We start from the raw sequence: 17,318 nt of genomic DNA on the forward strand, positions 1-17,318 counted from the left end.
TGATGCCACCTAGCCTTTGCATATTATGTCGCAATTGGATATGCATAATCCCCTTCACAAGAAAAATTACTGAACACTGTGTGACAGACCTGACCGGTTTCAGTGCTTGCATCATTTGTTACAAAGGCAGGAAATTGCCCAACATTTGCAACCATTGTCTTTTTCACAACCAGTAAGAGAAAATAACAACAAAGATTCTGAGCATAAGAGTTCCAAAATGAATAAATATTAATAACAAATAATGCAGTCAGACTATTTTTATTTCCTTCAATTATTTTATTTATTTCAAGGTACACACAGTATACAGTCAAACTCATCGTTCACCAGTCAAAATGAGTTTGCTACTTGTTTGCTACTCAAGTAAGTGAAGGTCTTACAGATATATTGCTCTTATACTTGGGTGGGTGACAGGAATATATTCACTACATTTGAAGACAGAAAAGCAGTACACGAAAGAACTATCAGCATTAACCTGGAGAATACAAACACGAGTCTGTGATCTAAATGTTTAAGGCCTTTTTGTCCAGACTGTGACTAGATGAATGGCTACAGGTGTTTGAAATCCTAATATAAATAATATAAGTAGTTGGAAACACTATAACATAGGAAACACAAATCATGAACCAGCTGTACATAGTAACATGATGCACCGTGATGGCAATTATAACCATTGCTCTGCAGTTGAAATGCGGCTCTCAGTTTACCACAGAGGGGCTCTGATCAACACCCCTTTCCATGTGTGAGAATGTGCTACCTGCAACAATTCAGAGCAGAACCAACATAAAAGAATAACACCTAAACAATGTAAATATGTCTAACACACATTATTCATTATACTCAACTGTATTTGAAATAAAAGTAAATAAAGGTGCTGCATATCTCAATCTGTTATTTAAGGTGCAGATGAGTGATAAAGCACAACATAAATAGACAAATCCCCAATGTCATAATAGACACAGGAATTATATAAAAAAGACAGATTTTGCTTTATTTTAATTTATAATTAAAAAAAAAAATACGCTAGGTTAATTCTCATGTCAGCTTGTGTTTGTTCAAGGCACTGGCTTCTAACTGGAGTTGGTCCACCAGATATTTTGACAGTGAATACAAACTGCTCCTTATGCTGATGAGTGAAAGGAAGGGAATGAATTGAAGGAGATCGATAAAGGATATCTTACCCTGCCTTATCCTATGTGAATGTGCCATAATAGATTTTCACTTTTTAAGTTAGTTACTAAACTACCCTGTGTGCAGAAGTTGGATGATAATTACTTTTGATTTACCTGCATTCTCTGATGAAGAAACCTCAACTTCTGGTTGAGACATTCAATTTCCTGATACAAACAAAAAGATAATGACCAGGTGTTTGATTTTTTAAAAACTCACTGTAATATTAACCCATTTAAACCCACTGGGAACAACTTTTGCTGCTCTAAGCCCCTACGACATTAAAAAATAATTAAACATATTGTGTGTAGGGGATGTCTAAGGAGTAAAATGCATGCACTTATTTTGCAGGGAAATTTTGGGGATTTAATGGGTTAAGAGATTTGATGAAGAGGCTAAAACTCTTCAATATGGTTCTGCGTTTCTCAGTGCATTCACCGCTTTAAGAAAGTTTAAATACCTGGGTTAGTTTTTCATTACGCCTGAGTTTGACTTGAGGAAGAAGGTCTTCCAGTCTCTGTATCTATAATTAAAAATACAATCTAAAATCATTTACAGACAAGTAGCATCTGTTATTAAGTCGTTAATATATTCATTCGGAGATCAGTCTGTGGACTACTGCCAAACCACTAACTGTACTGTACTCTCATTAAAGAATACTTGCACTTACCCTTCTTTCAATAGTCTGTAGTCTTGTGTTCATAGTTTTATTGATCACAGTCATGGGGATGGTTCTCGGCTTGGGACACACTGAAGTAATATGAAACCAAACAGAAATCAAAAAGGTGCCTTTTTGTTCAGGACTATACATTGTAGTGATCTTTCTTTCTGTATCTTCTTTACTATTTGTAGAATAATTTAGCCATGATAAACTGATTCATGTTTAAGTGTTTCATGTGTTTCCCATCCAAAATAAAGGAAAACGAGTCCATTCACTGCTACTATTAAAGCTGCGGTTCCATTCACAGGATGTGGATGCTGACCAAGAGTAGTCTTTAGGATATTCCATTTGTGATACCTTCTAAAATTTCTGTCTGTTGTTTAAAAAACTGTCCCATGACAAGAAAATCTAATACTTTATATTATGTTCTATTTTTCTTTTACAGCAAATGAATCATTGCAAATACTTTTTCCAGAATAGAGGTGCTGGGACCCCTCCCAGCACCACATTTGATACAAGGTTTGTTCATAATTCCATTGCCTTTGTATATCCCATAAGCTAAGCTGATTGGCTGTAGTTATTCCATTAACAGGATTATGAAATGTAGAAACATTTACAGACTGTTAAAGATAAACACACTGATTACCATGCTGAAAGATCTTTGCAACCTCAAGCACGTAAGGTCTGTGAAGAAAAATATATAACTGCTTGATTATATATTTTCAGTATGCAGTGATTAAATGTAAAGACTTTTACATCACCAGACCACATACATGTGCTTGCTGTTAGCAGGGATGGAGCTGTTCAGAGGGATAAGATGGCCATGATGGTTCCTTATCTACACACAGAGGAAACTTATCAGCTTGTTGTGTTTTCAAGAGCTCCCACCAATTTTTTTTTTCATTAATCATTTTTGACACATGGACCCACTTCCACTAAACGTTTAGAGAAATGCCTGTATTTTACACATGTACCTTGAACACAACATTGGAGCAGTTCAGCCCAAAAGCACTGCTGACAATCTGAAAAGGTGATGTAATATAATATAATATAATGGGCAATATTTTAATAAGTAAACAACAAAAGAGCACATTCATGTTTTATACTTAATAATATTAACAATCAATGATTTAAAGTCAAAGTCAAAACAACAAAAACAAAACAAATCAATCCAAAAATACACATGATAAGAAAGAACAATTACATAATTACACATAAAAGATTAATCAAATCTCAACAAATGCTGTGAGGACTGTGATCATTTTAAATCTTTAAATTTAATGTCTGCTTTAAATGCATATTTGTGAGAATTAAATGTATAACTTTGGAGATTTTAAAGTTGATTGGCTGACTCAATGGATGGATGAATGCATACCTGTACAATGATGGTAACATCAGCAGCTGGGGGAATAGACACTTCTCGAAGAGTAGCCACTTTTTCATCTGCAGCAAAGTAAATGTAAGAGTCTACTTTTTACAATGTTACCATTACATAATTGCAAACAGTGCATTTATTAATGGTTAATCAATCATTCACTTATAATTTATAAAGATATAAGCCAAAACAGCCACCAATGCTGTGGAAAACATGCCAGTAGCTGGACATTTGGTTAGTATAGTTATAGGCACTTTGAGGCAACTGTTTTTGTGATTTGACGTTACATAATGGAATACTCTCCCTCTTCATATTCGCGCGTCAGATTCCATTCAGTCTTTTAAATCACGTTTAAAAACGTATTTGTTTGATCTGGCATTTAAGGCGAATTAGGGTAATTTACATCTGGCTCTGTATTTAGATTATGTAATTATCTTATTTTATATATTTGTAATTTATATTTCATTGTGATTTTATTTGTACTGCGATTTTAATGGAAAGCACTTTGGTGTACTTCGGTCTTAAAAATGTGCTATATAAATACATTTTGATTGATTGATTGATTGATTGATTGATAAATAAAATTAAATTGAATTGGATTGAACTTAATTGAATGTTATCAGTGCATCAGATCTAAAAAGCAGTATATTTAGTATAATCTCTCTCAACACAGAAGTGCTTATTTATGTCTTATGGCCATCATGAGAAAGCTGGATTTACATATACTGTGTTTGAATGCATGGTAGCACACTTCACATGAGTATCATGAAAAATCAAATTTACAATCCAAGTGAATGGACTTTATAGTTAACTAGAGACATTTGTTGTGTTTAGTATTTTCAGTTAACTGCAGATTGTTTAGATATACATTATGTGTAAGTGTTATGTAAATATATATATATATATATAGGCTATTAGGCACAAATGTTTTGGTGTGTTGTTTGTCCATGTTTGACATGGATTTTAAACACTCACATCTGAACACTTGATTGTTACAGTATTTCATTCATCTCTTATTAAAATTAACCGTTTAATATATTTGCTAAATACCCAATTGCATGATTCTAGTAATCCTATAATCAGATTTTTGTTCCCTCTTTGGTTCTTTTGAAGAAAAAAATAAAATAAAATAATTTTAGATGTGAGCTCGCGGTCTAATATAACAGTCACCAGCGAAATGCTCCTACCCTTTTGGGGGGTTATTTATGAGTACGTTATTGCCTGATAAAGCAAAAAATAATATATAAACTTTTTTTAAATGGATTTAACTTATATTATCTGGGGAAAAAAAAGAAAAAGAAAATATGAGCACACAATCCTCATTTTGACTTTAACGGGTTAAAGGGGCTGGTTGCCATGGACACAGACGCACAGACTGACATCAGTGAGTAATTAAAAAAAAATCACGGCTGACGAGAAGACGAGAAACTCACACAAACTCACGAACCTTTTTTGTCAAGCCGCCTCAGAGCGATCCAAATCTTTGATACCTGAGGTAATTTATCAAATCTGACGATAGACATTTTAGTCAGAGAGCAGAAGCAGCCGCAGCCAGCGAGTATAAAAAATAGATTATACATCCGGCAAGAGACCTTCAAAATAAGGCTTGAACTTCAGCCTTAATAAAGTACCATTCTAAATAAATAGAATGGTACTTTATTAAGGATAGCTTTGCAAATAAAAGAAAAACTGCTGTTCTTTAAGTGGTCACCACCCTAAGTTATTCAGAGAATGTAATGTATGGGTGCGGAAAATGCACACAGCTCTTCAATAATAGTATATCCTCTTAAGGAAATATAAACATGGCATTTCATTTTACATATACAGGTGGTTTAATTTAAAATAAAAAAAACCCACAACCTCTTTTTGGTTACTTTCAAACACCATATGCTTTATAAGGTCTGAGACGATGAAAAAATATAAATGTGACGTGTCATAATATTTAAGATACCGAAGATTTCTGAAAGAACACTGCTTAAAATGTGTATATATGAGAAGTACCAGTAATAATACTAACTGACAACCTACTGATAGACATCAGGAATCATCTTTCAAGTCTGTTTTAGACACAAACAGATGGACTGAACCAGAAGAGAACTTGAAGAACTTGAAACTCAGGATTGTCTCATATTTGTCAGTGTGAAATTATTAGCTGTCTTGAAGAGCACCAGCTTGTCTAGTTTCTTCATTAAACTTTCTAAAAAAAACTGTAGTTTTGTTTGTTGCGCCAAGCCGACATGTTAGTTGTACAATCCAGAGTCTAAGACAATTTCGTGTGAAAAAGAATCAGCTTGTCCAATGTTAGGAACACAACCGAGTCTTGAGATTTTATATCCATAGCTGGTGCAGGATTGGTTAGTGTTTTGAAAAACCTAAAGGGAAAAACGAAACTGTCTTCTTTGACAATGCACTTGCAAGACCAGACAGATTCCCTGCAATGTGTTGTAAGCCTGATTGTTCCGTGTTTAACAGACCGTGTCTGCAATAGTTGATCGGTTAGTACGTCAGACTATTTTTTCTTTCTTTTGGCACCAAGCCACTTTATGTTTGAGGAGAAAATTGAAAGCTGTGAAACAAAACCTACAGGAAACCTAACAGGACAACTGAGAGAGAGAAAAAAATCAGACATTATTTAAGAAAGCCCTTTTAGGACATTCTTGTGTACATAATTCACCACAAAAAAGGCTTCAATATCATACAAAGACTTCATGTAAATTAATATATTCTGGATCTGAAAAGAAACTCAATGGTAAGAGAAAAGACTGTTTAAAGAGATGTTCTTGAGTAGGGCTGGGCGATATGGCCTAAAATCCATATCATGGTATAATTTGAAGCATGTGGGGTAACGATATATATCGTGATATATTCTTTTCTTCTGTATAACGTATTTTGCACACTGTAAGGCACACTTAAAATCCTTTAATTCTCTCAAAAATCAACAGTGTGCCTTATGTATGAATTCTGGTTGTGCTTACTGACCTCGAACCGATTTGATGTAGTACATGGCGTGCAGAAATCTGTCAAAAATGTTTTAGTACGACTTTGGTAAGCTATGAAGGCACCGCCTGATGGCTTGGCGGAGCGGTACGGCTGCCGTAGTCAGGAGCCTTGCGGAGTAATCTGGGTTCAAAACTCCGTTTGCTTCAGGTCCCAAAGTCAAAGGAACACTGCGGCATTACTGAGAGTTAAAAACTGTCTAAATTCTTTCATCTTTAATAAAATGATTAGCGTTGCTGCTTTACCAGGTGTAACAATTAAGTTTAACATTCAGGCATCCATGAAAACAGATTTAATAAATTCAACGGAGTTAGAAGTTAGCAGGAAATTAGCTCGCTAGTTTCCACCTAAACATGATATGCCATGTTCTGACTAAGAGATTTCTGAAAAAATTAAAACGTACAGCAGTGACTTTTGTAGGGTTACTGAAGTCGGACTAGCTGGTATATAATGATGTACGTGATCACTAGCAAAACAGCTACGTTAGCATAACATTAGCACAGTGAAGCTGACGGATGAACGCTAACCTTTTTCCACATGATAAAAGTTAACGTGAGGGTTTCTGGTGGTTAGGGACAAATGCAATTAATAATAATAATAATAATAATAATAATAATAATAATAATAGATTTTATATATGAGCGCCTTTCAAGTCACCCAAGGACACTTTGCAATAGGATAAAACACTTAGTAAAACAATGGCAAAATAAGAACAATAAAACAAAAGCACAAGATAAAATTAACAAACAGTGGATTCACAGTGAATATGCAGATTTGAAAAGATGAGTTTTGAGTTGGGATTTAAACTGGGGGAGAGAACCAATGTTTCTTATTTCTGGGGGCAGAGAGTTCCACAGCCTGGGAGCAGAGCAGCTGACAGCTCTGCTTCCCATGGTGGTGAGGCGGAAGGAAGGTACAGTAAGCTGGATAGAAGAAGAAGATCGAAGTGAACAGGTAGTGGTTAACAGGTCAGAAAGGTAAGGAGGAGCGAGGTTATGAATGGCCTTGAAGGTGAGCAGAAGAAGTTTGAATATTATCCGGAATTTCACAGGGAGCCAGTGAAGTTCCTGAAGAACGGGGGTGATGTGCTGGTAGGAGGGGGTTCTGGTGATAATGAGAGCAGCAGAGTTCTGAACCAGTTGAAGCTTATGGAGGGATTTTTGGGGGAGACCATGCAAAAGAGAATTGCAGTAGTCAATACGGGAGGTAACAAGACTGTGGACAAGAATGGAGACTGGGTGGAAAGAGAAGGAAGTAATCTGTTAATGTTGCGTAGATGGAAGTAGGCAGAACAGGTGAGATTATTGATGTGAGATTTATAGGAAAGTGAACTGTCTAGGATGACACCAAGGCTCTTAACCTGAGGAGAAGGGAAAACTGTGGAATTATCGATGGTGAGTGAGAAATGGTTTGCCTTCAAAAGGTTGGATTCAGTTTACTGCACACAAAAGCAAACAGTTTACTTCTCACACAACAAGTTTTAAACATGTACATTTTATGTCTCTATGTCTCATATGAAATACTTACACTTGTATTTAAATTATGTATCTTTTTATTTATTTGATAATATCACAAATTAATTTCCATATACTTCAAATACGTGATGAAATTATCTTTGCACATACATACAAAAGCACACATGTTTTTCCCATTGTTTTCCATGCTGACTTCCTGTTTTCAGTGAACTTCAGACAGTTCAAGGAAACATCCTGGCTCATAAGGCCATGACAAAAAGTGAGGATCACTGTTTTGGCAGTTAAACAAAACACAGTATAGAAACCAGTAGGCTCAGTCTTGGGCGTGGATACATGAGTGTGGAGTGCCAGTAATATATTTGAAGTCAGGGAGCACACTGCCCAGGTGTTCTAAGTTGGCAGAGATCCGAAAATTACCCTGAAACACATACAGAGGAAAAACTTAAAGTAAAGTAAAGTGTAACCCTCAATACATTTATATAACCAAAATACATCCAACACAACTCAGGTTTGACTCCTGCACCCGAACAATGGCAGTTTGACTTCCAACAAGGAAATTCCTCTGAGAATACATTCATGTTAAACACCACAACTTGCTTTATATACATTCCACTTTGTGGAAGAAGATGAAAGGGGACATATAAACCTCCTGTCAATGTGACTAAAACATGTTCCTCCCCTTTTACATCATCAGTGAATGAAAATTAGTGCTACACTATACATGGGTATACATTCATTAAAATGTGCCTGGTATGGGTCTAAGGTTTCTTGTAATTGTGTGTTATGTTTTGAACCTAAAATAAGTCTATATATAAATTTATGTCACGTCATGGCTATTGACTGTGCAAAAAATGCTGAAAATGTGAACTGTATTTTTTAAAATCAAACTGCAAAACTGCAGCAGTAATTTGCCAATTAGAAATATCCTTAAGAATAGAATAGAATCATTTGTGTTTGTTGTCTTGTTTATTGTCTAGCTTGTCAAAAATAATCATACTGTGTTTATCATAACTTTTTTCCAAATTATTTATACATGGTTTATTTTTTCCTCTCATGTTCTCCATATAATAAAAACGACCTTTGTGCAAGAATGGCATATCGCAATTCTAGAATCAAGGCATTATTTATTATGTGCAATAGTAGGCTTAAAATGTTTCCATGAAAGCTGTATAATTTCATGTTCAGGTTCCGTTTACTATACGTAGCCTAACGCAGGTCTATGACAGTATGACACACAAGCGGTCAGAGACTTTTAGCATAAATGTAATATAAAACAGCTGAGGACAGCCAGTGAACTTTAGAGACCCAACAAAATATAATTGGTAATGTTAGTTCCTGTCGATAATGTGCACGGGAAAAAGAAAGAGGAAAATTTTTGCTTAATTTAAATGATTCCATCGTTTTTATTCCATAACTTTCCATATTCCCACTCTACTGCCAAACTGGGATTTTACAGTGTTTTACAGTAAGTCTACTCCCCCCTCCCCCGTTTTTATACGCACGGTTCTGTCCTTCCAAAGAAAAGTCAGTGAGTCTGACTTCCCCTAAATGAGTGGTGCATTCTGCAACAGCTTTCACATGAGAAAGACTGTGAGACACACTGTGCGAATGGATTTAGGCTGGAGCCGAGCAGACCGCTTTCTATGAAAATACGCGAACTAAATTGTCTCGTAATGGATTCAAACAGGTAACCTGGATAACGTAAATTTGACTTTCTTCACGAATCCGTCAGGTTTGTTAAAAGAAAATATCTTATTTTCGTTTTTTCTTCCAGACAAGTTTGCAACTGGATCTCTTATACCGTGCTTCTTTTTGGATACATAACTGCGGCCGTACTTCCTGGTATGTAGCTTACAGTAAAATAATAATAATAATATTAATACTGTAATTAGATAGTCTGTGTGAGCCCTGTGTGAGCACTCATAATTTTCGTACTTGTATAATATGTTTCGTTCAGGAAAGAATCCGACAATTGGCTTCAACCTTGAATGTACGTACGACTTTGACCAGGTGATGCAGTGTGAGCTGGAGCTGCAAAACTGCACTGAGTACAGCATGACTCTCCAAGTCCAAGACAAGTATGCCCGGTGTGTTTTTAATCGATGATTTTAGTATTACACCGATCAGCCATGGCATTAAAACCAACAGGCTTACTTTGACTGGGTGCTGCTTTTGCTACTAGCTCCTACGTGTCCGGGTATAGACACGATTTATCTGAGGGTATCTGCCCTGTGTGGGGGTTCCTGGGTCGGCTGTATGTGGACCGGACTTGCATTGGCACACTGAGTGGATTCTCAGTTAGATTGGGATGTTTGGATTTTTGCTCTTCGTTGTGTTCCTCATTCACTCTCTAGACAGTTCTTGTTGTGTGGAAGTTCTCAGTGGAAATCCCAGCAAACTCGGTATTACTGGTGCTGAGAGGTAAAATGAATGTGCACAGAGTTATATCAAACTTTAAAAAAAAAAAAAAAACAGCAAAAAACTAAAATAATAAGCTATGGCAGTTAAATGGTTGGTACATTCTTGTGAAGAACAAACATATTGTACTTTTACAATATGTACAGTTTTCCCAAATTTGTTTTTGTTTCTTTAGGCTGTTTTTTTAATCAATAAGTGTTAAACAGTTGACAAATTTCAGCTGCTTTTCTGTCTGTTAATCTTCTTTGGGATTCAGGGGAATATGTCAATAGATGAGCACTGTTAATTTTATTCCATATTTTTTGTGCTGTTTAAACAATGACTTTAGTAAACTAGAGTAACACTGCCTCAGTATGTGGGACATGTGTACAAAGGATAAAAATGTGGCGTTGTTGTAGCAGGAGGTTAGCATGATCCAAAGATGATTGGTTGGGTGTAACTGGAATCCAAGGTTAATCATTAACACTGCATTTAATGTGTAGTCATTACTTGTTACTTTCTTCATCTGTCTGTGGTTTCAATGCTGTGGCTGACAGTGTAAATATGCTGTGGCATATGAATGTTTAAAGTGTTTTGCATATTATCCTTTGCTCCCCAGTGAGGAGAACTGCGCTGTACAACAGTGTGGCATTGGAAAGTGTTGTTGCTCCTTCAAACTGATGCGTGTGTTAGGAGAAGCTCTCACAGCAAAAGTCTGGAAAGATGGCAACATCATGGAGTCAAAAGCTATCAATGTCATGGAGAGCAGTACGTTGGCTTCTTTCAAATTATTTCCCATAACTCTGCATCTGCCAGAAAGACTCTCTGGAGGTGAACAAATATTCACTTTAATGCTCTTTTGTTTCTGTACAGTAAAACCAAAAACTCCAACAATCAAATCAGTCAATGAACTCGAAGGGAATTTTGAAGTCAAGTGGACGTCAAACATGAAGGGATTTTTAAACAATGAAATGACTGCTGTGGTGACTTACTATAAAAAAGGAGAAACAGAAAAGGTAGGAACAATGCCACAGTAACTATTTGTTCTGGAGATGTAAACATGGACAACTGTCAAACTCATTTTTGTTCCTCCATACTAGACATCTGGACCTTTCAAACCAGCCACAGTTGATGAACTAAATTACTATGTAATAAAAGGTCAAGACCTGGCTCCCAGTTCAGCATATGTGGTCAGCGTGAAAAGCTTCTTAAGTCTGAGTGGCAAGTTCAGTGACAGTAGCAAAGAGTGGGAATTTGAAACTGGTAAGAATTGTCTTTATTCAGTTGTAAAACAGTAAATTCTGTATTTCTTAACTGTGTTAAGAGGCCCTAATTATATTTCTATTACACATTCAGCTGAAAAATAATATGAGTTTTAATATTAACTCTCAAACTAACTATCATGTAAGCTGTTGTCTCCAGAGAAAAGTGGAGATGAGCAGCTTAGATTGTAACATTAAAAGTGAATTTAGAAGTGTATTCGAATATAAAGGATCTGTGGAAATCTCAAAAGCAAAGAGATAAAAAGTTTGTATGTATAATATGTACAGTTTTAATTTCTCTTTTTTAATCTCCTGAACAACAAAGCAACAATAAATCAATAAATTATGATGCTATGTCCTGTTTTAAGTAGTATCGATCTGAACATTCATACGGTGTATAGCATAAGACAGAGTATGAAGACTTTTTAAAAAATGTATATTTTATCTTTGTAACTTACATTTTGGAGGCTGCATAGAGTAAAAAAAAATGCAATGGGACACTCATTGGTATAAAAAAATAACTAAAAACTATCCTTTTGAGGCAATATGAAGAAACTGTTTAGGAATTATATAGCATTAAGTAGTGACACACAGTGTCATCAACACAACACATCTAACACAAAATACAAGTCTGTTAGCAGACATATAAGCATATGCTATGCACTTTATCCTACTATATCTCTCTGCTGTATAACATCTGTGCAAGATTGCAATTATTAAACTTGTTTCATACATGTTATTTCACAGGTCCTTCCCGCCACAACCTGATGTTGGTTATCATTATCACCCTCAGCATTGCTGCAGTCATCCTCAGCGTTGCTAAATATGGCTGTTATGCAAAGTGAGTCATGTAGATCAACAAGTTTTTCTTGTGCCTCGGTCAGTGCATATTTCCCCTAAATATTTGAATGGGGTCATCATTTTTTTCCTACATTTCCTTTTAGGTTGAGAAAAATCTATTACGATGCAGTTCCGAAAACTACAAATCCCTCTTTTCTTAATATTAATCCAAGTGAGCAGAAGGTGAGACAGGTGAGGTCAAAAACTTCTAACTTCAATGGTTGCATTCATTTACTTTATTATTAATAATTATTAACAATTTAAAATCTGTTGGTGATTTTCATTAAATTATTATATTGCATCACTTTTTCATCATTTGCCATAATTGGATTTACATTTGGTCTATAAATAGCAGTTTTATCAGGACTGTTATAGTCAAAAGAAAATCTAATGCATCTAGTGGACAACATTTGGCGATTAGAATAGAAATGTATCTGCTTAGCCATCAGCTGATGAAGACTGGCACTAAAAATCAGCTGATCTGCAGGGACTACAGCTGAACTTGAATTTGTGGCCTGTCTTAAGTGACACTATATTTAATTTTTCATTGTTCATGGCATAATCAGCCCTGGAGTCAAATGGCCTTCACAAACGCTATGATTTAACAGAAATTGTGCTGAAATCAGAATCCAGCTCTGCATTTTTTAACAGGTTTTTTCTACGGTAAAATCAGTCACTAAATCCTATTGTCCCAAAAACAGGGCAAACTAAGTCAACCAGAAATGATATCTTAAGGAATACAAAAGGCACTTTGAGAAACATACTAAAGTTCCAAAAGATTTTCCTCCTTCAACTGAAATGTTTAAGACTGTTCATTCATTTTGCTTAGGTCTTGAAACTTGAACCCATCATTACCATCCCCATACATGTTGAGACCCTTATTCCAGATGACAGTGAACTGGGGTTAGTATTGACTGCATTGATGCATCACCATTACAAGACATTTCCTTGAGGATTTATATCTGGCAGTTTCAGTAATTGTTTCTTTGTATTCAGGTCGAAGGTGTCATTGACAGACACAAGCTGTGGAAGCCTTCAGCAAAGCAGTGGGGTCAGCACGGGTTCCTCTGATCTAAGTTATACAAATACTGAAAGCCCCGTTGCTGTGAATGGAGAATCTTCTATTGCTAAAGCTGCTAAGAATGAGCTCTGTAAAATATTCCCAAATATTTGCCCAATATTACCAGTGAGCACCAGTCTCCCGACACAGTCAAACAATACACAAGGAAGTGAATTATTCTCTGAAACGAGTTCTGGAGTATCTGCATTTGAAAATAAAACCTATCACTTCCTTCTTCCTGGCTGTTTACATCAGACTATGACAGACAACTTAAACACCCAGGGGACGGCTGAAATGCTTTGTGACTCTATTTACCATCCCAGTAACAGTGGAATGGAGAGATGTCCGGATCACCAGATACCAGCTTGTCAAGTTCCTGCACAACTAAGTGGTATTTCACCATCAGTGGTTTCACCTCTTCTATCAACAGACATGTCCTATCAAGAGGTCCCCATATGTGTGCCCATAGGGTCACACAGTTTTCTTGCAGTGGATGACGACTATCAGGAAATTCCAAGTTTGGTGAGGCAGCCTGATGCTTCGCTTTTAGAGCACAGAAATACTGAGCATAAGGAACATTTGGACAAGTCGGAGGAGGAGTCACTTAGAAACAGCCCTGAAAGCATCTTAAGCCCAGTTGTTCCAGTTCAGGATGGGCAGCGTGTCTCTGAACTCCAAGTACCCACCTGTTTTAAATCTACTAACTGCTCTGTACCAATAATCACAGAGAGTGGCTATCAAAGTGTGTAGTGTTGTGACCATAACTTCAGTTTTAGCTCTTTCTAATACATGGATGCATGAAAATGATCTCATGATAACTGTTTCTTATAGAATATGATCCTGCTGTCATTTGGAAATTATTCTATATAGTAAGTCAAAGATTTGCACTGTGAGAACACTTAGGTTCAGCATATTTAAAATGTACTCATAACAAACATTATTTTATTTATTTAACTTTGATTTCACCAGTTTAGTCCCATTGAGACCAAAGATCTCTTTTACAAGGGAGACCCGACCCTTAAAGGTCTGACTGAATTTAACTTGACCGGTGGATTTGAGGGGTGAGCACAGGAGGTAGAGCAGGTCATCTACTAATGTAAGGTTACTTCAGTCTGCATGCCAATATATCCTTGGGCAAGTTTCTGAATGCATTCACCAGAGGGTAAATCTTAAGGTCTATTTTGACTTTTGCGATAAATCTACTTCATACATGACGCTGGAACTAGAAACTCCATTTATCCCTAAACCACAGCCTTCCACACCATTCAGGTCGTTGTGGTACGTGTCGACTGAACAGTGGTTATTTTTCTCGGGAAGTGCAAGTCAGTTACGTAGAAGGTTGTTGTGTAGGTTTGAAATGGGCTTTCAGTTATGGTGTACGATCTCAAATAAAAACAAACTTAGGGTATAAGTGATGTACATGTTGCCATTAGAATGCTTTTCAATCAAAGTGAATTACCCTGGGCTCTGTTTGTTTCAAAGAAACATTGCTGAAGAATTTTCAGATATTATATGGCTATAATTATAACCGTAATTTATTAAGTGTTTGTTTTCAACAAATGTTTAGGAAAAAAGTTTTATTTGTCATGTTGTTTTTATATCCAAAATTCAAGTTATTTTCTTTTGTTTTGTTTTCACTTAATTGTAAATAACACATTTGAAATGAGGCAGCACAGTGGTTCGCATTGTTGCCGCACAGTAAAAAGGTCCTGAGTTTAATTCCACCATCAGGCCAGGGTCTTTCTGTGTGGAGTTTGCATGTTCTCCCCATGTTTGCGTGGGTTCTTCCTCCCACAGGCCAAAGACATGCAGTTAGTGGGTTACGTTAATTGGAAACTCGAAATTGCCCATAGGTGTGAATGTGAGTGCGAATGGATGTCTGTCTCTGTGTGCCAGACTGGCGACCTGTCCAGGGTGTAGCCCTATGAGAGTTGAGATAGGCTCCAGCACCCCCCGTGACCCTGAAAAGGATAAGCGGAAGCGAATGGATGGATGGACATTTGAAATGTATTACTGGAATGTATAAATACTGATAAGACCAAAATATGTTAAATTTGTCATGAATGCTAAAACAAGTGAGCTTTAATCTCTTTGCTTTTCCCGAGTTAAAAAAATGTTCAAAGTGAATTACTCTGAGATGTGTTTGCTTCAAATAGACATTACTGAAGACTTTCAATGATCTACAGTATGCTGTACTTTGTACAGTCTGCACAAACAATTTAATATTAAATTCTTCAAGCATCATTGCGTATCATTTGTAACTTGGATCCCAATGCGGTGACCCATTTTAGAGATTGGTACTTCAAATTAAAGTCGTTAATAAATGAGAGCACAAAACCGATAGCAAAAACAAAACCCACAAAGAAGAATGTAATCCTGTTAATGACAATGGAGGGGGTCACATATCTGAAAGCTTGACTAATGTGCATATAGTAATGATAAACACAATACATTTACAGCTACACTGAGTCATACAAATAGTGCTGCATTTATTATAAACTTTTCAGTAGTTAGTCAATACTCCTGATAATGTAGCTCTTTTCTGTTCACGTTGTTTAATTCAGATGTTTAATATTGGCTTCCTTCAGTGTTGCTTGGAGGCTGGATGTCTATCAGGGTCCGCCTCCATATTGTGTTCTCAGCATGAGCAGACACTGTCGCCTCTGCACTGTGAATTTGCATGAAATCACATGACCAAAACAGACTCACCTGCAGTGGGTGAGCATGCAAACACGCATTAGATATTCATTGTTTCATTTATTTAATTGATTGTTTGTGTCTGGCCCAGAGTTTTTCCTATTGGTATGGCGTAATATGTAGAAAATGTACTAATAATAAACAATATCATATAATAGTAGATTTAGTAGGGGTTAACTAGTCTCATAACTGACTCATAAATCACTTACAAATTGATCACAAGCCAGAATAACTTTATGTTACTGTTACATGCTGAAGGAAGACAAGGTTCATCCAGGTGCAAATTGAGGTTTATTGCTCTGAAACACAGCAAAACAGCAGTTAGGTGTTACTGAAGGCTTCCATTACCAAAACTGGCCTGCGTTACTTTTGTAAGGGATTTGCCAGTCACTCATTTGTTTGAGTCGCTACTGCCACCTACTGGCGAAACTCAGTATCGCCTTAGAGGCACCGGCACAAGAACAAAAAATTGAGGTGGGCCGGGGGCAAGATCAGTATTACAGTATTACACTTTGAACACTGACTTCATTGTAATACGTTTATAAAAAGATATCTATTTTTTTTTTACATCATAGTGTTGAGTATATGCAGAGTTTGATGGCTGTAGAAGGCTCTTAATAAAGAATAAACAGGAGTCAATGACTTAGTGTGATGAGAAATTCAAATCAAGAGCACATAAGGACTTTGAACTAGAGTCAATTTTGATTTCATAATTAACTTTTTACAATGAAAAATATTTATATTATTCTAGATTGCCAAGTGAAATTTTGAGCATTGATGTCATAGAAAATCCAGATTACACTTTTTAGGATTTTTCAAACTTTAGGAGGGATGTTAGATATTTACAATGGAATAACTATCATTCTAAATACATTATTTATTCCATTGTCTTTTTAAATTAATCATTGTATATTTGCTGATGAGCTGATTGCCAATAGTTGTTCAGAACAGGTCAACCTCCAGCCTCACACAGCACAGAGGAAAATGCACTCACCTGCATGCTTCACAGTGGAAACCATGCATGTAGAGACCTGGCTTCACCTTTTCTGTGTCATGCGAAGGCAAGGCGGGTGGATTCATCAGACCAAAGCACAGATTTCCATTAGTCTAATATCCATTCCTTGGTTTCTTGGCTCAAACCAATCTCTTCTGCTTGTTGCTTTTTCTTAGTAGTCGCTAGTAATCTTTAGTAGTCCCTAGTAATCTGTTAATTTTGGGAATGATTTCTGAGGCTGGTGACTCTTCCTTTCCTGGGGCGGTCCTCATGTGAGCCAATATTGCCATTTGTTGGTTTTGCAACTGCACTTGGGGACACATTCAAAGTGTTAGCAGTTTTCTGGACTGACTGACCTCCAGTTCTTCAAATAATGATGAACTGTCATTTGTC

The 17,318-nt window shown here is 36.4% G+C and overlaps 2 protein-coding genes across 3 annotated transcripts; one reads left to right on the top strand and one right to left on the bottom strand.

Annotated features, from left to right (window-relative positions):
* Positions 1 to 274: 274 nt before the first annotated feature.
* LOC308398343 (uncharacterized protein) lies at positions 275 to 4,753 on the bottom strand. Of its 2 annotated transcripts, XM_080884916.1 has the most exons (9): positions 4,651 to 4,753; positions 3,204 to 3,271; positions 2,803 to 2,850; positions 2,602 to 2,666; positions 2,475 to 2,512; positions 1,838 to 1,917; positions 1,628 to 1,690; positions 1,284 to 1,334; positions 275 to 754 (listed from the first exon to the last, which is right to left on the bottom strand). In XM_080884916.1, exons 1-9 carry the CDS (start codon positions 4,724 to 4,726, stop codon positions 701 to 703), a joined length of 543 nt encoding a protein of 180 aa, XP_080741042.1. In that variant the 5' UTR covers positions 4,727 to 4,753; the 3' UTR covers positions 275 to 700. The 2 variants fall into 2 exon arrangements, with proteins under 2 accessions (XP_080741042.1, XP_080741043.1); XM_080884917.1 differs by lacking the exon at positions 1,628 to 1,690.
* Positions 4,754 to 9,249: 4,496 nt separating this feature from the next.
* LOC308397996 (uncharacterized protein) lies at positions 9,250 to 15,468 on the top strand. The gene is made up of 10 exons (XM_080884353.1): positions 9,250 to 9,362; positions 9,450 to 9,517; positions 9,633 to 9,762; positions 10,692 to 10,840; positions 10,946 to 11,088; positions 11,173 to 11,335; positions 12,082 to 12,175; positions 12,279 to 12,357; positions 13,004 to 13,077; positions 13,171 to 15,468. Exons 1-10 carry the CDS (start codon positions 9,319 to 9,321, stop codon positions 13,982 to 13,984), a joined length of 1,758 nt encoding a protein of 585 aa, XP_080740479.1. The 5' UTR covers positions 9,250 to 9,318; the 3' UTR covers positions 13,985 to 15,468.
* Positions 15,469 to 17,318: the final 1,850 nt, after the last annotated feature.

Source organism: Rhamphochromis sp. 'chilingali', assembly GCF_963969265.1.
Source record: "Rhamphochromis sp. 'chilingali' genome assembly, chromosome: 6".
Taxonomy (NCBI): domain Eukaryota; kingdom Metazoa; phylum Chordata; class Actinopteri; order Cichliformes; family Cichlidae; genus Rhamphochromis; species Rhamphochromis sp. 'chilingali'.

Bases quoted from the DNA above. Each gene is read 5' to 3' on its own strand.
- LOC308398343 (XM_080884916.1), bottom strand. From the start codon at position 4,726: ATGTCTATCGTCAGATTTGATAAATTACCTCAGGTATCAAAGATTTGG. The intron at 3,272-4,650 runs GTTCGTGAGTTT...ACTTTGCTGCAG, and splicing joins GAGGCGGCTTGACAAAAAAG to ATGAAAAAGTGGCTACTCTT. The intron at 1,335-1,627 runs GTATTTAAACTT...TGTTTGTATCAG, and splicing joins GTAATGAAAAACTAACCCAG to GAAATTGAATGTCTCAACCA.
- LOC308397996 (XM_080884353.1), top strand. From the start codon at position 9,319: ATGAAAATACGCGAACTAAATTGTCTCGTAATGGATTCAAACAG. The intron at 11,089-11,172 runs GTAGGAACAATG...CCTCCATACTAG, and splicing joins AAAAAGGAGAAACAGAAAAG to ACATCTGGACCTTTCAAACC. The intron at 13,078-13,170 runs GTTAGTATTGAC...CTTTGTATTCAG, and splicing joins CCAGATGACAGTGAACTGGG to GTCGAAGGTGTCATTGACAG.